The following is a 21,140-nucleotide window of genomic DNA, read 5'->3' as shown; positions in this document are numbered from 1 at the left end:
TGAATGTGCCAAAGAGGGGACAGTGTGGAGGCAATTCTGTCTCAATGGTGTTTGACTTGTATCAGAATATAGAGCCCATTTTGAAGTTCTTTGGCAAAAACCGTTTTGAGGAACAGCGATTACGGTTTGGGTCTAGACTGTGCAAAAAGCAAGGAGGGGCCCAGTTCACACGGTCCAAGTCCAAATCAACCCAGGCTGTTAGGTAAAAGGCAGTGAGGGGAGACTTTTCAGCCTCAAGGGAATTGGGGGTGGGGTGGGATGGGCATTAGAGTGGGTTTGGTGGAGGATTCCAGGAATCCCGCACCTGTGGATGAGCGGGTGCCCAAGCTGTCCCACCCCTTCCTCCTGGGTTCCGGGAGTGGCTGAGGGGGGCCCGGCGGCGGGCGGAGGTGAGCCGCCGGAGGGGGCGGGGCGGGGCGGGGCGGGGCCCGGCGCACCTGGGCGGAGAGGGGGAGGTGCGCGGGGCCGAGCCTGCCGGGGGCCGCGGCGCGCGCCAATGGGCAGCGGCTGGCAGCGCGCCCCGCGCCCGAGCCGCAGTCGCGCCCTCTCGCTGCCTGGCGAAGGCGCGGACGGCGCGCGGAGGCGAGCGCGGGGGAGACTAGCTGCCGGCGCCGCAGCCGTCGTCAGGGCATGAGGATGGCTGTGGGCTCCGTCAAGATGCAGCCGCCGTGCGAGAGCCCGGCCCTGGCCGCGGCGGCGGCGGTGGCGGCGGCGGACGGCGCCCTGCGCCGCAGCCCCAGCGCCCGCGAGCAGGAGCGCGAACAGCCGCCGGCGCCGCCACGGCCGCGGCTGAGGGACCTGCCGGCGCTGCTGCGGAGCGGGCTCACGCTGCGGAGGAAGCGGAGCGCCGCCGGGGCCCGGGTGAGTGGCCCGGACCCGCCCGGCCCGAGTGGGCACGGGCGGCGCGCACGTGGAGCCCGCGCCCACTCTCCCGGGCCGCAGAGGGGGCATCTGGAAGTTGGGGAGGTGGCGGAAGGGGCGCCCTCCGGCGGGGTCCCGGGACGGCGGGGTCGAGGGGGTGCGCCGCCCACCCCCGGTGAGCGAAGGCTTCCCCTTCCCCCACATGCACCTGACTTAACCCAGGGGCGCCTGGATGTAGAACGGCGGACCGTGGGCATCGCCGGAAGAAGGGCCGTTTGCCTCTCCCAGAGGGGAAGCTGCAGGTGTCCCGGACCTCACAGTCCGCCAGCCCTGTCCCGAAAGCAAGCCCCAGGCCCCACAAATGGGAGCCCAGTTCGCAGGAGGCGTGAGACGTGTGAGCTTGTTTGGGACGCCCGGTGGCAAGCGCTGGGCATCGGGTCTGGTTGGGGCCGCAGCTACCACCACCGCCACCGCCGAGGTGGAGACGCAGGAGTTGGAAGTTCCCGGGCGAGCTTCTAGCTCCTGGGTTCTGGCGTCTCCAGCACTTAGTACTTGGTGACGCTCCCTTGAGCGGGCGGGTGCACGCCCCCCACGCCGCCAAATCTTAAATATTGACTTCCCGATGGTGTGTTCAGATACGATTTCCTGGTGAGGGAGTGTCCCTGGTTGTGCATCTACGTGCATTTAATGGCCTGAGCAGGTCGGACATGTTTTGTTAAGAAAAGCGGGATGGCCTGCTGATTTTCTCCTGGGACCTTTCACAAGCCTCTCACTCAGGAGGCCCTGCTGAGGCCTCAGGCCAAGGGGCTGACTTTACTTGGGTTTCCCCTGCCCACCAGGGCTTTGGGGCAACTTTGGTAGGTTCTAGTCAGTTCTTTAGAATTTGTCACCATTAAGCAGGCTTTACTGAGAAGATGCAACAAGGTAGATTTTGGGGGGGGGCTGTAATAAATTGAAGTCTTGGTTGCCTGCTTTAAAAGAAGACCTTCCTTGCTGGACGACCTGTAGCTCTTACAAAGATAGGTTTGTGGAAGCGTGAGAGTTGGAGAGAAACCTTTGTTTGGTGTGGCTTCCTTTGGGCGAGAAGGGTATGAATTGGTGTAGGTCTTCAGCCTCTCCAGGTTGTGTTTCGGCTTTCTTACCCATTTTCCTTCCAATGTAGGGATGACTGTACATGATCTACCTCAGAAGGATATTCTGAGGATTAGCTGGATGTAGGACGTCTTAAAGTCCATGAGCAGTGGAGTTAAGGAATTGCCCACAAGTGACCTTAATGTGGGGCATACCAGATTGTCTGCAAAGAAAGCCAGGAAATGTGTCCCAAAGATGTGATAGCTAAATAAACACAAGAAACAGAGTTATAGACTTTGCAAGAATCTAGGGAAAAGTAGGTCAAATTGTGTTCCTATTATCCTTGACAGTTACTTTTTCATGGCACAGAATACTGAAGACGTGAGGGCAGCCAGGCAATCTGTGACGGGAATTGCTGAAGGTTTCTGTATAAATAGATCTGTGTGTTCATCTGCATAAAGGCTTGTGTTTCTTGCTGCCTGGGATGATGTTGTGTGCCTTGCCAATATACATATTTGCTCTTCTTAATTATTCTGAATGTGGTTACTTCTAATAATACATACTTCATTAACCCTTCTTTGATCCTGATACTATATTACTTTGGGACATTCCAAACACATTTCATCGTGCATGGCCAGTTTTTTTATTGGGGAAAGATTGTCAAAATTTCCAATGTTAGAAACCCATACTTTTCAACTATTTCCCTTTCCTTTGGCTTTGGAACCTTACCTTTGTGACTTTGGAACCTTCCTTAACAGAGATAGGAAGGAGTTTGAAAGAAAGAAAAAAACAGGTGAAATGTGTACCTGTATTAGTCTGTTCAGGCTGCTGTAACAAAATACCATCGACTGGGTGGCTTAAACAATAGAAGTTTATTTTCTCACAGTTCTGGAGGCTAGACAGTCCAAGATCAAGGTGCCAGCAGACTTGGTTTCTGGTGAGAGCTTTCTTCCTGGCTTACCTTCTGTCCGTTCCTCAGTGCACATGGATGGAAAGAGAGATCTCCCTCTCTTCCTTTTAATATAAGTCCACTAATCACATCATGGAAGCTCCACCTTCATGACCGAGTCTACCTTGGAATACCTCCCAAAGGCTCCATCTCCAAATACCGCCACCGGGATAGGGCTTCAACATATGAGTTTTGAAGGAACACAGACATTCAGTCCATAACAGAAGGTTTACATAGGAAAGAGAAAAACAGGCAAAATGTCTGCCATACCAGCTGGTGAGCATCTGGGGTCACCTGGTTAGCCTTTTAATTAGATCAGAGATGCTCATGCAAACAAATTATGGCTTAGATCCTTCTGTGGACTTTTAGTTTTATATTTTATGGGCTGCACCTCCAGATTATAGCTGAGTGATTGTAGGGACAAATAAACACAAATTTATTACCACTGGTTAAAAAAGCAGCTCTAGGTATTACACAAGTTGGTAAGAAGGTTTGCAATTTCTGTATTGACCAAGATTTGATTTAGGAATACTTGTGGAACTTGTCCATGCTGCCTTGGGCTCTCACAAATCTGGACAATCTGACATCAACTGTCATCAAGTAAGCTCTTTGTAGGTTGTGTTGCCCAACCCATGTGCCTTGTAGGCTGTCTCTTACCTGGAAAAATGAAGCTGACATTTGGTTAATACAGCAGAACTCCTGTGTGCCTTGGTGTAGTCACTTCTAATCATATTGAATTCAAAATGCAAACTGATCAAGACTCTGCACTCTTTGGGCTAAGTGGGGAAGGACTACAGTTCGCTTTGTGGGAGGACCCTAGCTATCTCCTAAAGTAGTGGTAAGATAAGGCACAGCTTGAATTCCCACCAAAACCCTTTAGTCACTTTTTAAAAACTGTGTCATGGAGATTATGAGAAATAGTATGATAAACACCCAACCTTCAACACTTACTAACATTTTGCCAGTCTTGTTTCATTTATTTCTCTTCCCCACTTTTTTTTTTGTGGGTGCTGGTGTATTTTATTTTATTTTATTTATTTTTTTTTTTTTAAGATTTTATTTATTTATTTGAGAGAGAGAGAATGAGAGAGCATGAGAGGGAGGAGGGTCAGAGGGAGAAGCAGACTCCCTGCCGAGCAGGGAGCCCGATGCGGGACTCTATCCTGGGACTCCAGGATCATGACCTGAGCCGAAGGCAGTCGCTTAACCAACTGAGCCACCCAGGCGCCCCGGTGCTGGTGTATTTTAAAGCAGAATCCTAAACATCCTATCATCTCACTCATAAATGTGTCAGTTTACATTCTCTGATAAGGACTTTTTTCTTTAAAAACAAAAACAAAAAACAAAGACTTCTGGTGTTTTTCATGCCTAAATATATTAACAGTGATTTTTCTTAAAGATTTTATTTATTTGAGAGAGGGAGAGAAAACGAGAAAGGGGGAGGGGCAGAGGCAGAGGGAGAAATAGACTCCCCGCTGAGCAGGGAGCCCCAGACATGGGGCTCAATCCCAGGACCTGGGATCATGACCCGAACCAAAGGCAGATGCTTAATCGACTGAGCCACACAGGTGCTCCTTAACAATGATTTCTTAATATGATTCCCATATTCACATAAACTCAAAGATCTCTTTTTATTTATGATCTGTTGGAATCAGGAACTAAACAAGGTCCACACATTGTATTTGGTTGTTAGGTTTTTAAATCTATTTTATTTTATAATAGTCTTCCTTCCCTTCTTTTTTCATGCCATTGATTTGATGGAGAAAGACAGTACAGGTCATTTGTCTGGTAGAATGATCCATTTTCTGGGCCAATTTCTCACTTGTGTCATTTAGCTTGTTTCTCTCTTCCCCATGTCTCCTATAATATGGCAGTTAGATGTAGAGGCCTGATTAGATTTAGGTTCAAAGGCAAACATCCTTTGTAGATAGTGCTGTTAAAATCTGTTGTATCACAACCACAAGACACATGATGTCTGCATATGTCTCTTTTGGAGATGTTAAGATTGATTAGTAGGTTCTTACCTTTCTACCTTTCACCTAATGATTGTAACATCCATAGATTGTTGTAGCCTAGATCCATTTCGTTAGGGATTGCAAAATGGTGATGATCAAAATCTATCAATTCTCTTGCATTTATAATTTGGAATTCTGTCTGTAAGGAACTTACCCTCATGAGCTTTTTGTATCTCCTGAAATTCAGATTGTGTAGGAAAGACAGGGAGAGTCTTAATTTTTTTCCTTTTATCAATTTTCTGAGTAGCCTAACAATCTCCCATGATAATCGATGAGTTTTTCTTCTTTAAGTATTATAAGAACTTATAGATCTCAATTTATTTGTTTCAGTCCATTGCAGTCAATATTTTTTTGGACCCACAAGTTGTCCTTATCTGCTGTATACTTTTTACAAGGCCCCAGTAGTCTCTGATACCGTTCTTGCTTTTTGGCACAAGATACTCTAAGCTTATCTTGTCCATTTCCTCCTCCAGACCTGAAATCAGCCATTTTCCCAAAGAGTCCTAATTCTTTTTACTGAAAACCTTTTCCCTCCAACCTTTGCCTCTCTTAGTGGTTGTGTTATTTTTTACCTTGGTCTTATGCCTTCCATCTTAAGTTTTTGTTTCTTCTTAAATTCTTCTCATCAGGCTGCTTCTAAGACTGTCATTTTCTCCCTCTAATAAAATAGCTGGTAACTACCATTCCCTCTTTCTATATATACTGTCAAATTGCTGGCTTATTTTGGGCTTTGGCGGCTGTGATCTTTTCTGCAGTGTTCTACCACTTTCTTCATCTCTTCAAAATCTGTTTCATTTACAGCAGACAGAATGATTCACCAATTGTGTCAAATTGACTGTTCACCAAACAGTGACAGTCTGCCTTTGGATTAGTCTTCTCTCCCCTGATTTCTTCTCGCTCAGGCAGGGTCCCTGAGGCATGGCAGGTGCTCTTCAGACTTGAGAAATTGGAAGAACAGCTAGTGGCTCTCTGCATGAGGTTCTCTCTTTTTCATTTGTAGTCTCTACCCGGATGATTCCCTCTCAAAAAAGAACAAGGTAGCCTGTTTCCTTTGTCCAAGCTGGAGTGTCTTAGGTGTGACTTAACACCCTCCCCTGCTGGAACTAAGACCTTATTGACTGAGAAACACATACTGCTTCAAGTTGTACCAGTATGCCCGATTTATAGTCATTTTGTAAACATATCTTACAGGCAAAGCATATAATTTTAATTTGTTCTTTGTATTTAAATTCAAATCAATGGCTAACACCTCATAGCACTTAATTATGTGCCGTGTGTGTTCTGATACAGACTTCATTTAGCCCTCACAACAAACCTGGGAGTTAAATGCTATTATCTGCATTCTACAGATGAGGAAACTGGAATAGAGATGGAACTTGCCAAGATCACAGAGGCAGAGGGAGGTTTGAATCTAGCCAGTCTGGTTCCATACATAGTCTCTGCTCTGAATTGACTCTCTGGTTTTCCTCAAATGCACTGAGGACAAAGGGTCTATTTTAGTCTAACTTAATTAGCCTTATAGTACCCGAGAGTACTATATTACCTTACCACTCGGAGAGTGGTCAGTAAATGCTGTCGATAATGCCAGACGCTAATCTTTCTTTCATTTGAGCACTCTGAGTCTTGTAATAGACCTACTGGGTGTGGGGGCAGGGAGAAGGGGGAAATATTGTGGTTATAGGTGAATGGTAACTAATATTGACTAAAATTAAAAGTAGCATTCAGTGTGTCATAATCAAGTCACCCAGGCCCACCTCGATCAAGGCTAATACAAAAAGTTTGTGAATTCACCTGCTTACTTTTTTCTTATCTGTTTATGGTAGCCTGCCAGAGATCAGGGCCATTAAGGGAGGCGTGCATCTTCCAGGGAAGGTGAGTCAGATCAAATATGAGGGACACGTGATGATCTTATTTGAGAAACATTGACTTTGTACCAGCTTAAACCTTGATATTATAAACCTATGTTGACCATGGCTACGAATAAAGTAAAACTCCACGAATACTACCTCTAAAAATATTTGACAAGAAAGAAGAGAAATTATAGATTCATTCTACTTTAATTTCATGTAAATTCGAGTAAAAGACCTCAATGGCAAGTTAATGCCATATTTACTTTCTTTGTCTCTCCTCTGACCCCTGGCGTAGGCTTTGTTTACACAGTTAGATCCAAGGAAAGGAGCCTGCGCTATGGCTTCAGAAACTGGGTTTCCATCCTTGCGTTAGTTATTCTTGGAGTTCTCCAAGCCTCCACTCTTCCTCCAGAATGACATACATCATGGGTCAGGCTTTTCCAAGAAGAGAGACAATGTATGGAAAGTTTGGGGTACATTGGAGCTTAAATTTTTCCTTCCCCAGCTAGATGCTTATTCTGGGCAAATTGACATTTATAGACATATTTATAGGAATCTAGTAACAAAAAAATTTTGCTTTTGTATGCAATGTCAGATTTCATGTTTTTAAAAAAACATAGTATCCTAATATATAGTGAATATCTTAGGTGTTAGCTAAATACTGGTACCATAACAAAATATTCTGTTTCACATTTGCCCTGTTTCTTAAATTGACTTGGCAGTAATTGGTAACTTGTGTAGCTGAAAATAGATGGAAAGGTGGGAGATAAGTCACTGGTGATGACTTTGAGTACTTGTGATTTTTTTTTTTTTCTCAATGTTGCATAACAACCTTTGTTAGGAATACCGATAATCCCAGCAATGCTATGTGATCTAGAACTAGTTCATGAGAAGTTAGAAAATTTCATGTGAAGGCAAAGTAGTTAAAATCAATGACTTAATTTTTTGTGGTCAATTATTATTGTGATAAATAATTCATAAATGGATGTGAAAAAGGGATGGGCTACAGACACCCCTGTGGATACTGGCATGTCTTTGTCAGGTTAGGATGTCAATAGTCCCCTAAAGACAGGACGTATTTTCACCTCTGAGGAAACTACAGTCTAGAGAAGTTAAGTAGGTTTCCCACGGTCACCCAGCTAGAAAGTAGGAGAGGCAGAATGGAGCCCAGGACTGTCTGATTCCAAAGACTATGGCCTTTGCTCGATACCGTGTTGTCGAAGACTTTGACATAATTATAGCCTGTGGTATACTGAAAGAGTGGATGCACAAGACATTTCAAGGTAGTGTAAAACATAGCTCATTTTCTTTCCGGTGTCTCCAGTAATGGCTTCCAGGATCAGTCTTTAATTACTCACAGGGTTGACAATGGCTTGGGCAGCAGCTGTCCCTCATCTTCCAGCAATACCAGCCATTGTACAAGAAAGAAGGCTTGGCATGACTCATCCCGGAAGCCATTGTTTTCCCAGGAGAGTTGGAAGCTGACTAGTTCCCCAGTACAAATGTTCTCGGAAATTTATAAAGCAAGCAGGTTCCTTTCCTGGCATGTCTAGAAGATGAAGAAAAAAAGGAAGAGTTTCTTGTAACCCAGGATTTGGGTTCCTGATGGCAACTTGTTTGCTGTTGAAGAAACTTCAGGAAGTAAGAAGTGTGCATACTTGTCAAAGTAACTGAATCCATTTACAATTGAATAAAAGTATAGAGAATATACAAATATATTAATAAAATGAAACTTTGGTGTGTTTGCCTTTTAATGTGGTATTACTACCTGAGGCAAATGGCTCATAACTTTTATTTATTTATTTTTATCCCAGGCCTTTTTAAGAATCAAAAGATAGCACCCCAGAAAAATGCACGTATAGATGTACTTTTTGCATCTCTTTTCAGAGGACTTGTCGATATCTTGATCCCTGGTCACCACAGACCCTCTAAAAGACTTTCCATACTCTGTCTTCTAGAGAGTACCACCATGGTTTTATAATTATTTTACTTTTTATCTTTACTTCTAAACATTTAGCATAGTATTAAGCACTCACTCAGTTGTCAGTAAATATTTCCTTGAATTAACGTATTTTATCAGTGTGTTGAATTAGAAATTATTCGCCTCTGAATGTAGCAAATGCTTCCATGGACCCTGGTGGTGGTGGTGGTGGTGGTGATAACTGTTACTGTTTAACAAATCCTCATATCACACTTGTGGTGTTGGGATTGTTTGGAGTACTCCTAACAACTTCGTGTGGCAGTTACCCTCCTTGTCTTCTTTTTTCCCCAAAGAGGGGAACAGAGAGGTACAGAGGTGCAGATTTTAGTATCTCCCAAAATGAGGTACAGAGAGGCTAAGGAAGATGCCTGAGGTCACCCAGTAAGTAGAGAAGCCAGGAATCCAACCCAGGAAAACAGACTCCATATTATGAAGTCTACCTATTCTGCTGTATCCCCTCTCTAAATAAAATAACTAACGAATTTCTTTAATTACAGTGTCTCTTTTTTATTTCAACGCTTTTGAAATAGGGATGTATATTAGAATTCATGTGAGCATTTAATGGGATACTTTTTCCCCCTGTGAAGCTATTATTAAATTGATGGTATGTCTTAAAATTTTGGTATCTTAGAATAAAAGAACTATAGTAAGTCATGTTTTAGTTTTTAAGTGTAGCTGCATAGTTTATTTTTAGAAATATCGAAGTAAATCACAGCTTTAGAAGGTGCATATAAACACAACCGTGTCTATTTATGAAGTGTGAAAAATGTGGTTTAAGATTATATTAACAATTTATATGAACATTGATATTGCTTGGGTAATAATTTAAATGTCAGGGGAGAATAAATTTAATATTTACCTACCAAAAGCATGAATAGTCTCAGAGTAATGTTGGAGACTGAAGAAACTGAAATTCTTTTAAGTGAAATTATATATATATATATTTTGTATTTCTATGTTTTTATATAACTTCTTATATACAATATAATATAAATATGAATTTATATTATGTGTGATTATATATAATTTATAATTTATTTTTAAAATTATATTTAAATTTAGTTTAAAATTTAAATATTTACACTTTAATTTATAATTTATCGTATATAATGTATATTATATAACTACATAATTTATTATTATACAATTTGTTATATAATATATTGGTTTCACAGGTTTTTTAAAGTAAAATTTAAGTTAAACTTCTTATATAAATTTATTTTTTTTAACTAAGAACTATGAATATACTGAAATGATAATAGATTTAGACTTGTCTTTGAGTCACCACTTTGTGTGGTGAGTTGGCAGATCTTACCTCCTGTGACTCAGTTAAACTTTTAAAATTTTGTCTGCTTTGTTCATGAGGCATTGGCTTCTCCCTTATAAAAGTGCTTTTCATTTTGCACTATTTGTCCTAGAAAAAAGCTTTACTAAAGTTAAAAGTTCCGAAAACCAGGGCTTCTGCAGTCTAGCTGGTTGTCTTCCTGTATTTTTTTTCTAACTGGTCTAGCAACTTAAACTCCAGTCCCATTGGTGGTTTTGTTATTCAGTTGAATTTGACCTTGTCAAATCATTTACCTGCAGCTGTTCTGAGGTGTACATGCAAATACTTGTGATTGCCCAACGCTTACACCTTTGGTGCTGACTGTAAATTTGTTTTACTCTCTCCTGTTACTGTTGCGGGAAGTGAACAGCTTATCACTTCTGTTTGGTCTAACACTCTAAATGTTGACTATAATGAACAAACACTACAAATGGTTCACTCCATCATTTTGTGCGAATTTATATATAGGTATGAAATCTTTGGTAGAAAAAAAAAAGGAGGGAAGATGTGTGATGATACCTTTTAGAAACTAGGGCAAGTATTATGCCTATTTCCATCTCTTAAAATAGAACTTGATTGTGACATAGTAAACAGTGTTCTATATGTTTGTCACTTAATAGCTGTATGACCTGGAATAAGTTAAATAACCTTTCTGAGTTTCTGTCCCTAAAGTGGAATACCATTGCTCTATCATGAGAATCCGTAGTGAATGGATAGGGGACCAGTTTTCATTTCTTGTTCCTTGTCTGACCAAGGTCAGAGAAGTGGTCTTTCTCCACTGAGATGCCAGTTGAACCCCAGAACACTTTGGGACCTACCTTAGACAGATGGAAAGATGGATCATTAATATTCACCATATCTCTTGAGTTGGGGAGGGGGAAGATAATGCATTAGTAGAAAGAGTATTTGAAGATGCAGGAAGAATCTGATTAAATCAAGAATCTGTCATGAAAAGAGTAAAAAGAACATATCTATAAATCTATTTCTAGAAGATTAAATTGTTTGGCCATAAACAGAATTCTCTGAGAGGTATCAGAAGAGAACTTATGACAGCCAACCCTTTGTGTCCGGGGAGATCTTACCAGGAAGTTTTACCTTCTTTCAGATAAGAGGTTTGTTGCTATTTCTTGTCATCACTGAAAGCTGTTTCTCTGCCTCAAATTAGCATCAATATTTGTTTTCCTCTACTATTTTAAATTTATCACAAATCTTCAAATAGCACCCATTGAAGCATTCACATTTCCTATTCTTCTTGGCACATAGCTCCTTAAAAAAAAAAAAAAAAAAAGCAATCTAGTCATAGTCTAATCTACCTTGAATATCTCATGAATTTTGAGCTTAAAAAAACCCAGCAAATTCAGTTCATTAGTAGTTGGCTGTTCACTCTGCTGTCTTTTATATAATGATTTACATTTACAAAATGCTTTCACATACATTCTTATTTTCCTGTTTTCATAACTTTGGAATAAAGCATTCCTTTCTTGTATGGATTCAAAGGCAAGTTACTGAGTTTTTTTATATGCCACAACCTCAGCATCTGTGAAGCAAAGATAGGATGGTGAGACTAAGTAAATTAATATGTGACGGCTTTAAGACAGAGGTAGTTATGCAGAGAAAACCTAGTGTGGGCTGCCACTGTTGTCATTACCATCATCATCATCAACATCGTTGTCTGAAATAACAGATCTGAGGGAGTCCAAGGTCAATCCCTTTGAAAAGCTGAAAGAGCTCTTACTGGTTGTACTGATAGCAACGGACTAAGAAAACTGAGGCTCAACCATTGCTGTCTTACTGAAGATCATAGTGAGGAAGTTAAAAGAGTGAAGGGCTCTGTAGCTTGGACTCCTGGTTAGTCCAAGGGTCTCTGTAAGGTTATCTGTGGACTCCCTAAAGTCCCTGTCTTTAGCTCTCTAAAGCTAAAAGAAGACCTTTCAAATTTTAGCATACTTGAGAATCCCTGGAGAGCTTGGGAAAACACAGATTCCAGGGCCCCCACACTTGGAGACTTTGAATCAGAGTCTCTAGCATGGGTGGGGCCCAAGAATCTGCATTTATGTCAAGTTCCAGGTGATGCTGCTGGTCCATGGGCCACACTTAGAAGCACTGGTCTAAAGGGCTGCAAGAGTTTGGTGACCTTCATAATCAGAAAATTACTGAGGCCAGGACTCTACCTGGTTTTCTGTTTGCCACTTCCATGATGGAAAACCAAACCAAGATGGAGGACCATGACTGTGAGAATTTTATTCAATTAATAATATTGGAAACTACCCCTTATTGGTTTCTACAGACTGACTGGTAGTTAAAAAGGAAGTGATAAACATTTGAAACATAAAGTGTTTATGGCATCTGTGCTGATTCTCCTGTTTGTCCATCCCATGTACTCTCTACCCTTTTTTGTTCTGCTCTGAACCTTGGAGGCTGCCTCTGGGTGTTCATCATTGGGGACTTTGGTTTGGATTCAGTCAATGGAAGGCCAGGAGAGAGAAGTCAGCAGTATCTGTCCCTTGTGCTCCTTCTCTTCAGTGGTGATGGTGGTGACCATCTAGAACTAGCTACCACTGGGCAGTCACTCCTCAATCGCTTGGGTGCTCTCCAGCCTCCAGGGAAACTGTGTCTTTTCCTAGTACCTCCCACTTGTGGCTTTTAAAGCCTTGTTGTTTCTGGCCCCTGTGTGCTGCAACATCTCCTGTGGGGTCTCTGAACCTTGCCTGCACATCTTTGATAGGCTCTTTGCTGAGAGGACCCTTGCCTGATGTAGGGGCCCAAGGAAGAGCAGCGTTGGGAAGAGTGACAGTAGAAGGGATAGTCTTGGGGACATTGGCAGTGATTGAGGCGAGGAATCCAGCCTCTAGCCCCTGAAATTTAAGTAGAAGATGAGGGGTGAGGAATGCAGGGAAGGGGCCTGGCCTCTAAGGTGATCTGGGCTCAACAGAAGGTCCTGTGAGGTCCCCGGTAGGAAGCTAGAACTTGTGCTAGAATACGACAGAGTGCCCGTCCTGCCTCATTCCTGTGCATGCACTTGGATGGCTGGGGTTCAGAATCAGAGAAGCTTTTACATGAAGAATTTACATCCCTTCTCTATGATTGCCTTAGTTTTGTTTTTTGGTTGTTTGTTCTTTTTCCCCTGCCCCTGCCTTTTTCTCAGACACCCTTAGCATTGCTAGTCTATACATAGGAGCTATAAGACCTTTATGTGGTACTTTGATCTTGGTTAATTTTATTGCAGTATATTGAACATGTTCTGAAATGCCTGGGAACACTGCATTCACAAAGTAACAAACAGTTGAATAGGATAATTACACCTTCAGTTCCTTTGCCCAGGGGTTCCAGTGGTGGGCATGTCAATAAGATAAAAACCATTTTTCATGGTTTTGGTGCTCAGCCAAGTCATCTTCTTCAGTAACCTCACCATGAAGCAAGGCAACAGCACAAACTCATACCAATTCTGTGTGTTTATCCATTCTTTTATATTGAAATGTTATGCTCAGGGTAAAACTGTTTCACACCCTTTATAGATCGTTTTCGGGTAGTACAGGTGGAATGCTACCAACATCTAAATATTGTGTGTTAATCAGTGAAACACTTAAAGACAAAACAGGCTCTCGATTTCAAATTTTTTATTGTTGAAATTTTTTAGGAAGAAATAAATTTCTCTATGAGGGAAAATTAACTCTAGAATTTTTGTCCCTTTTTCTGGGTTTTCATATATTTACGTCTTGGAAAACATGGATGTGTGACGGAATTGGGGCTGTGACCTCATATAATTGAGGCAAATCATAATGAATCCCCTCATGTTATCCAGTGTGGCACAGATTGAAAGCATACGAGCCCTTCGTGTTTCCTCCATTTCCCCTCCTTTCTGGTCAGTCATCCACTGAGGCTTGGTGGCTGGGCAGAGAGAGGAGCCCTGCTCTGCCAGGAAGGGGATGGAGTCCAAGATGAGGACTGCCCAGAAGTGGTGGTGCACCTGCTAGTGGAAACTGACCAGAGGGAGTAAGAGGGATTCCAGTGCAAATGCCCCTGGTGAGGGAGTCCAGATCCTTTTCAGACAGCAGAGAGGAGCTCAGTGTGGAGGAGTGGGCTGGCTGCGCCCCAGTCAGGCAGGCTTTCTAGTCTCCAATGCTTGCTTGTTTCCATCTCTAGTCTAGAGCACAAGTCCTTCCAACCCCCCTCACTGGGGAAGGAGCTCTAACTTTTTTTAGTATCTCCTTCTCTGGGTTGGCCCCAAGAAATCTCTGGTGAGCCTTTCTCCTGGGTTTTTGAAGACCATCTCCTTACTCACTTCCCTTGGAATGAGCTATCCATCTTCCTTTGGGTCTGGTTTCCTTTGGCTGTATCATCCCTGTTTTCTTCTCCTCCTCCCCTCCCAACCTTTGTTCCCTTAAGGCTTTGTGGGTGGGCTGTCTGCCCAGAACGTCTTCTGTGAACTAGCTTGGCCTATTTGCTTTCCTTGCTTCACTGAACAGCCCTCCTATTTCTTCATCCTTTACTGGTTACCTGGCCCCCTCTGAGGGCTGTTTCATATAGAAGAGGATGCCAGATGCTCTTCTTAGGAGTTGGGGTGATTCAGCCCATTTTTGCATGTTAAAGAGAATTATGTTTAGACCCTCGGGAGAAGTCCTCATCCAACCTCCCTTCAATTTTTTTTAGGTGATTGACAGCATTTATATCATTCTCTCCTCCTCCCGCCTTTACTCCCTCTCCCCTTCCCCCAACCTCCCACCCCAAAAGAAGAGGAACTTTTGCAAGGGTAACCATTATCTAACTGGTCTGCATGGAGGGATGGAGAATTTATAATTGTATTGATTGCTGATTAGCATTACATTTTCAAAACTACATCCTTTAAATAGGGACTTCTGTTTTGGTCAAAAGATGTATATACAAGAAGGCATTGCTCTCGGAAGAAGTAGGACTGTGAAATTCAAAATCCATTTCATTTCTTTTTTTTTTTAAGATTTTATTTATTTATTTGACAAAGAGAGACATAGTGAGAGAGGGAACACAAGCAGGGGGAGAGGGAGAGGGAGAAGCAGGCCTCCCACCTAGCAGGGAGCCGATGCAGGGCTAGATCCCAGGACCCTGGGATCGTGACCTGAGCCGAAGGCAGACGCTCAATGACTGAGCCACCCAGGCGCCCCGGTCCATTTCATTTCTTAATGACTGTCATAAATGTAGAAGCTTCTATGTAAGCAATTAGCTTTGGGAGTACAAGGCTAAACGGAAGACCAAGTATAGTGGATTAATGATTTTGTTCATTATTCTCTCACTGCAGGCAGCCTCTTGTAACATAGCACCTGCCCTTCCCATCCCAGACTGCCGCCCATTGCAGTCATCCCCACTTTGGCATTTCCTGGTATCTTTCCTTCCTTCTAAAAATCTGTGTTATACAGAACTATCTGACTTGTCAGTCAGGATAGTCTAGGTTTTGCTGTAGTAACAAAAATACACAAAAATCTGTCTGGCGTAACACAACAAAGTTTATTTATTGCTTACAAAAAAGACCCTTTTGTGAGTCTGGGCACTCTCCAGGGTAGCTGTCCTCTGTATGGTGGCTCCGCTTCCATCTTAGGACCTTTCTGTGTCATCACCCTGCACAGTGACTACAACCTGTGAAGAAAGAATGGGGAATTTCACATCGGCATTTCAGTGCTTCTGCCTGAGGTGACTTTTGCTCATATCTCATTGGCCAGAGCAAATCCTATTACCTCACTAATTTCAAAGCACTGGGAAAGTATCCTCTTTCTAGGAGCTTTGATGAAGAAGAGAAGAACCAATATTAGTAACATCTACCTTAAGCATCAGAAGCTCAGAATACAGAAATGAATAAAGCCACAATCCCAGTCTTAAGGCCAACAAGGGAGATAAACATGTTAATAGTATTAAATCTAGTTTTACAGAACCTCCCTGAGCCTGGAGATGAGAGGAAAACTTAAGAGTAGAGGTGACATAGGGCTGGGGCTTGTTGTTTGCCAGCTTCAGATCTACGTTACCTTGGTAAGGGTGGTATCTGATTTTATTTTTGTGCTGTATAACATCCAAACTAATAATGTGGGATACAGCTCTAGGAAATAGGCTTTCTCTTCTCTAAGACCTCAAAAAAGAAATGAAAGCTGTCAGCAATAGAACAGATCTGCTAGTTCATATGAAATGCAACACAAAGGTATCTTTTAATGAAGACTTAACAAAAACTACTTTTACTGAGCAATTATGCCACTGACAGTTCTTTGATCTTAAAAATTAAACTCGCTATTACAGTATGAAAGGAATAAAGGCAAGCGTAAAATAACAATCAAGGTTAGTTATTAGGCAATGAAGGTTGCATATACAGTACTTTGATTTGCCCACAGATTCTGACATATTTTACATTAGATATAAATGTGAGTGGTGTGGTAACGGTGCAAGGAATTTGTTTTATAAACAAGAGAAGAGTCTCATCCTGAAATCTAATAAAGCCATATTCTTACTCTCCTTCACTGCTTTGGGCCCCACTGGCCTTCCAGCGGGTGCTTCATCACACTGGGCATGCTCCTACATCAAGGCCTTTGCAGGTCTGAACCCGTTTTTCTTCAGATAACCATTCACTTGCTTTGAGTCTTTGCTCAAAGACCATTCTTTTGATGAAGCCCCTTGGCCACTCTGTTTAGGACTGTAACATCTATCTCCTTCCCATATCCTATTCCTATTCCACCTTCTAACATAAATAGTTGATAATTTGCTTATTTGTTTTACCTATGATCAGTCTTTCACCACTAGTATATAAGCTACCCAAGGACAAGGATTATTGTCTGTTTCACACATAGTTGTATTTTCAACCAGTTAAACCACTGCTTAGAGCATAATAGATTCTCAGTAATACTTATTGAGCACATGGGTGGGGGTTCCATTAGAGTTCCTCTAAACTGTACACAAAGTTGTAGATTTACATGTATTTGTTCCTATAAACCATGACCACTTTTTAATTCAGTATTATAATGTGCCAGCTACCATTCCCTAGGGGAGCAAGAGTGAGGATCATTTAAGGAACTCATAGTCTGGTGGAGAAACTTGTTTGATTCTGCTTGTAATATTTAATTAAGCGTAGCAAGTATTGGAGTGACTAATGCATGTAGATATTAAATAGGATTCCTGAATTCTAGAAGCTTACTGTTTTTAAGTGTGGACAGGCCAGGACTGAAGATTTGTCTCTTCGTGTCATGAACTTTGATCAAATACCTCTCCCACAATGTTTCTTGGTTTAGTCCAGTGGCTCTCAGATTTTTCCTCTGTCATGAGACACATGAAGTACGGTGCTGGTGCTCACATGCTTGACCATTCCTGGGGTATATTGAATTCTTGATCAACAACTAGTGGATTGATTTTCTCGTAAGAATTCCACCAAGCTATACATGAAGTTGTTCTTCACCTCTGGTTTGCCCACTTAGGAAAGTATACTGGGAAAAAATGTTTTAGAATATCAGTCTGCTTTGATTAAAAAAAAATTATTCACAAACCTCAGTACTTGTCTTACGAATAATAAAGTTCTTGTGGCATATAGCACCTAAGCAAAGGGTGTCATGACAGCTCATTTTAGAATAATTGGTTTAGAGGATATATACTATGAGGAGAAAGGAGATTGAGCTTGATTAGTAAGATATAAGGAAACTACTGGGTAGAGGTAGGATTTGAGGACTAACTAGTTGGTAAGAATAATAGGTAAGGAAGACCTAAGAACAGGTCAGGGCAGAAAGGAACGTGGCGTGTAATAGGGACATTGAGGGATGGGCCTGGCTGGAACCACGTTCAGGGTTAAAGGGTTGGACTCGTAAATTGAGAAAAGATGATAGGTAACTTTGAGTTTGGCTTTGTATTAACCTTGTTATCAGCAATGGAAAATGTCCATGGAAAACCTGTGTACCGTAGAGGTTACCAGACTTTGTGTTTAATGCCCTAGTAAAAATCTTTTTTTTTTTTTAAATAAGAATAGTGAGCATAGCATAACATACAGAGAAATTGAATCACTATGTTGTACCTTGAAACTAATGTAGGGCGCCTGGGTGGCTCAGTTGGTTAAGCGACTGCCTTCGGCTCAGGTCATGATCCTGGAGTCCCGGGATTGGGTCCCGCATCGGGCTCCCTGCTCGGCAGGGAGTCTGCTTCTCCCTCTGACCCTCCTCCCTCTCATGCTCTCTGTCTCTCATTCTCTCTCTCTCAAATAAAAAAAAAATAAAAATAAAAATAAAAAACTAATGTAACATGGTGTGTTAACTATACTCAAATTAAAAAATTAAAAATAAATAAGTAAAAAGTCACAAAGATTCACCTCTAAAAAATAAAATAAATAAAAAATAAAAAGTGAGAACTAACTTGTGACTTTGGACTTCATTTTGCCAAGTAAGGGTGCAAAAAATTCAGTAGGTCTTATATTTCATAAGAGAAAGACATTTTAACACAAAAGCAAAAAAAATCGCACAACCCCCTACTAAAGGACTGCTCTTCATGAGTAAATAAATACAGCTTTATAGAAGACTAGCCACATTGTCCTTATTCTTTTTGTGCCTCATGATGACATTTGGAAACTACTTCATGAGATACATATGTGGGTTTGGGGGACAGAATAAAGTTGAGACTATATGTAGACATGATCTAACAGATGTCAGGTGGCAGTCACCATCAGTTGACAAAAACATTAGAAAGATCAGTGTAGGTGGGTGGTGTGCAGAATGGAGAAAGGAGAGGTTGAAGGCAGGGGAATCAGGGGGCTATAGTCCAGTGACAGAGGCCAGGGTCTGACATGGTGGAGGTCTTGGGGATGAGAAGTCAGAGTTTGGAGAGGACAGGATGCTGAGATTTAGTGATGTCCATTCTGTTTTCATGGGCAGCTAAAAATCAGCAAGAATTCAAAATAAGTTTCTGATTTTGAGAGGAATATAACTCTGTCCAAACTATGACCCAAGATTATCTGTATTCTGTCTTAGATTCCCAAGACTGTTATTTCAGAAATGATGAGAGGGAGAGATAGCACGAGTGCGTGCAAGCTGGTGTGCTTGAATGAAAAATTGTCTCTGTGCGTGTAAGTCACCTTATGTGAAGGAAGAAGAAAGGGGATGCTTTTTAAAGGACTAAGGGTGGTATTTATCTTTAGTATATTTTTTGAAGTTTCAATTTTTTCGTTCTGGGAAGGAGAACTAAATTATGGCAGTCTGCTCCCATTCTGATGGTCCTGTCAGAGTTGGGGCTGCCTTGTGGCCTCCAAGCAGGTGGAAGGGAAGCCTCCCCACCCCCTTCCGTCCTTCCCTCCCTATACCTTGTCCTTAGGCTGCATCTGCTCTGTGCCAGGGCTCCACCTTCAAAGCCAGATAAGCTTCGTACCAGCTGCCTTCACAGCCAACCTTGGGTTAAGTAGGGGAAGGTAAGGTAGAAGATGATAGCCTATGTGGGAAGAGAGGCAACTGACTGGATATAGAGAGGAGTGTTTATTTCCTTTAACCACTCCTGACTTTTTCCAGTTCTTAAGTTTCTGTGTGCAGTCCAGGGAACTGTGGCCAGAAGATACTCAGAGCTGCTTTTCACAGTAGGCTCAGGTAGAAAATTGTGAAGTTCTGTAGCTGTTCACATGAAATCCACCTCCTCCTGCTTGAAGGTGATGGTAACAAACACCACTGTTTCTTCCTTTCATAAATTTCACCATGGCTGTTGTTTCCCACCCTGTAAGATGAGGATTTAGCTCATTTACATGACAAATATGCCTCCCCCTTCCCTGTTCCTCAGGTAATTGACTTGTTATTGGGCCAGAGTACAGTGGAGGCTTTTGTGTTCACATAAGCTTGTCTCTATAATTGGATTTGGGACTGAGTCAGTCAAGGGTCTTGATTGCAAACAAGAGAAACCAACTCTGAAATTACTAGAAGGATGTTGGAGTGCAGGTCAGCCTGCAGAATTATTAGAAGACTGGAGGGGTAGGTTTCAAAAGGGGCAGGAACCCAGGACATTTACAGAGAAGAAGCCACTGAATGTAGGGATGAAAAGCACTGAAACCAACCAGCCTGGGTTTCTCTGCCACTCACCAACTGAATGGCCGCAGGCAAGTTACCTAATCATTCTGTGCCCCCCCAAGGACAGTTATGAGGAATAAATGCGTTAAGGTTTGCAAAAAGTGCTTGAAACAGTGACTGATAAATAATAAATATATATTAATGCCTGATAAGTATTTCTAATTGAATTGGTGTGTATACATGTATATATATTGGCATTTAGCTGCTAAACATAATGCTAGGTTGCTCTCTAGGCTGCAGACTTCCCTTCCATGCCTACAACCTGTTCTTTGCTCAAACTAGCTTTTCCCTTATCACAAATTGCCAACCTTTGTTCAAGGGCTTTGTTTCAGTTGTGGTTCCCTCAGAAACGTCGATTCTGGAACGTTATTCACAGCAGAAGACATAAAGATCATAGTCTGTACAGTTGGGACTTTAGTTTTACTTTACTACTCTTAGGGTTAGTATAGTAAATTTTTTCTGCCACTTTGTCTTTTTTTTTTGATACCATGTTTTCATAATCATTATTAATATCTGCTTTAGTCTTTCCTCCTGTTATTTTGTTAAAGAAGAAACAGCCAAAATGGAAACTCTTGTAGAAGATAAACCATCCTACCTCCATGAAGGTTTTTATAGCCCCCCTGTAAAAATGTAGCATTAATATTTAAGCATATTAATATTTAATAATTAACACTGCTATTGATATTATTAATATTAATAATTTTTAAAAGAACAGAAGATTTCTGCAATACATATTGTTTTTCCTATTCAGTTTGGTTCAAAGAAAGTTACACTATACATTCTTTTGTTGAAATAGCCTTTACTTTAAGTAAGAAGTTAAGGGTTGGTTATTCTGGCAAACCAGAGTAGAATCTATTTAGAGAAGCTTTACTTAAAAAAAAAATCAGTGATTTAATATATCTCATGTGTTGAATATGCTGTTGTGGGTCCCAAGGTTAGTAGATTAGTCTCATTTTCTCTCTTCACATAAACAAGCACATAATATCTAGGTGTATAGTCTTTGGTTCAACCTGATTTTGAATATGTAAAAATGTAAGTACTTAAATATTTATGTGAAT

General features: G+C 41.7%; 1 protein-coding gene across 1 annotated transcript in view; it reads left to right on the top strand.

The window, feature by feature from the left end:
• The first annotated feature begins 630 nt into the window (after positions 1 to 630).
• RAPGEF5 (Rap guanine nucleotide exchange factor 5) overlaps positions 631 to 21,140 on the top strand; it is a 230,887-nt gene continuing 210,377 nt past the window's right edge. Inside the window, exon 1 of the mRNA XM_035020718.1 lies at positions 631 to 861. Within this exon, the coding sequence (XP_034876609.1) occupies positions 631 to 861 (231 nt within the window). The remainder of the gene's footprint in view (positions 862 to 21,140) is intronic.

Source organism: Mirounga leonina, unplaced genomic scaffold (assembly GCF_011800145.1).
Source record: "Mirounga leonina isolate KUSES-001 unplaced genomic scaffold, KU_Mleo_1.0 Mir_174, whole genome shotgun sequence".
NCBI lineage: Eukaryota > Metazoa > Chordata > Mammalia > Carnivora > Phocidae > Mirounga > Mirounga leonina.
The sequence above is the reverse complement of the archived record's forward strand: the minus strand, read 5'-3'. Positions and strand labels throughout refer to the sequence as shown.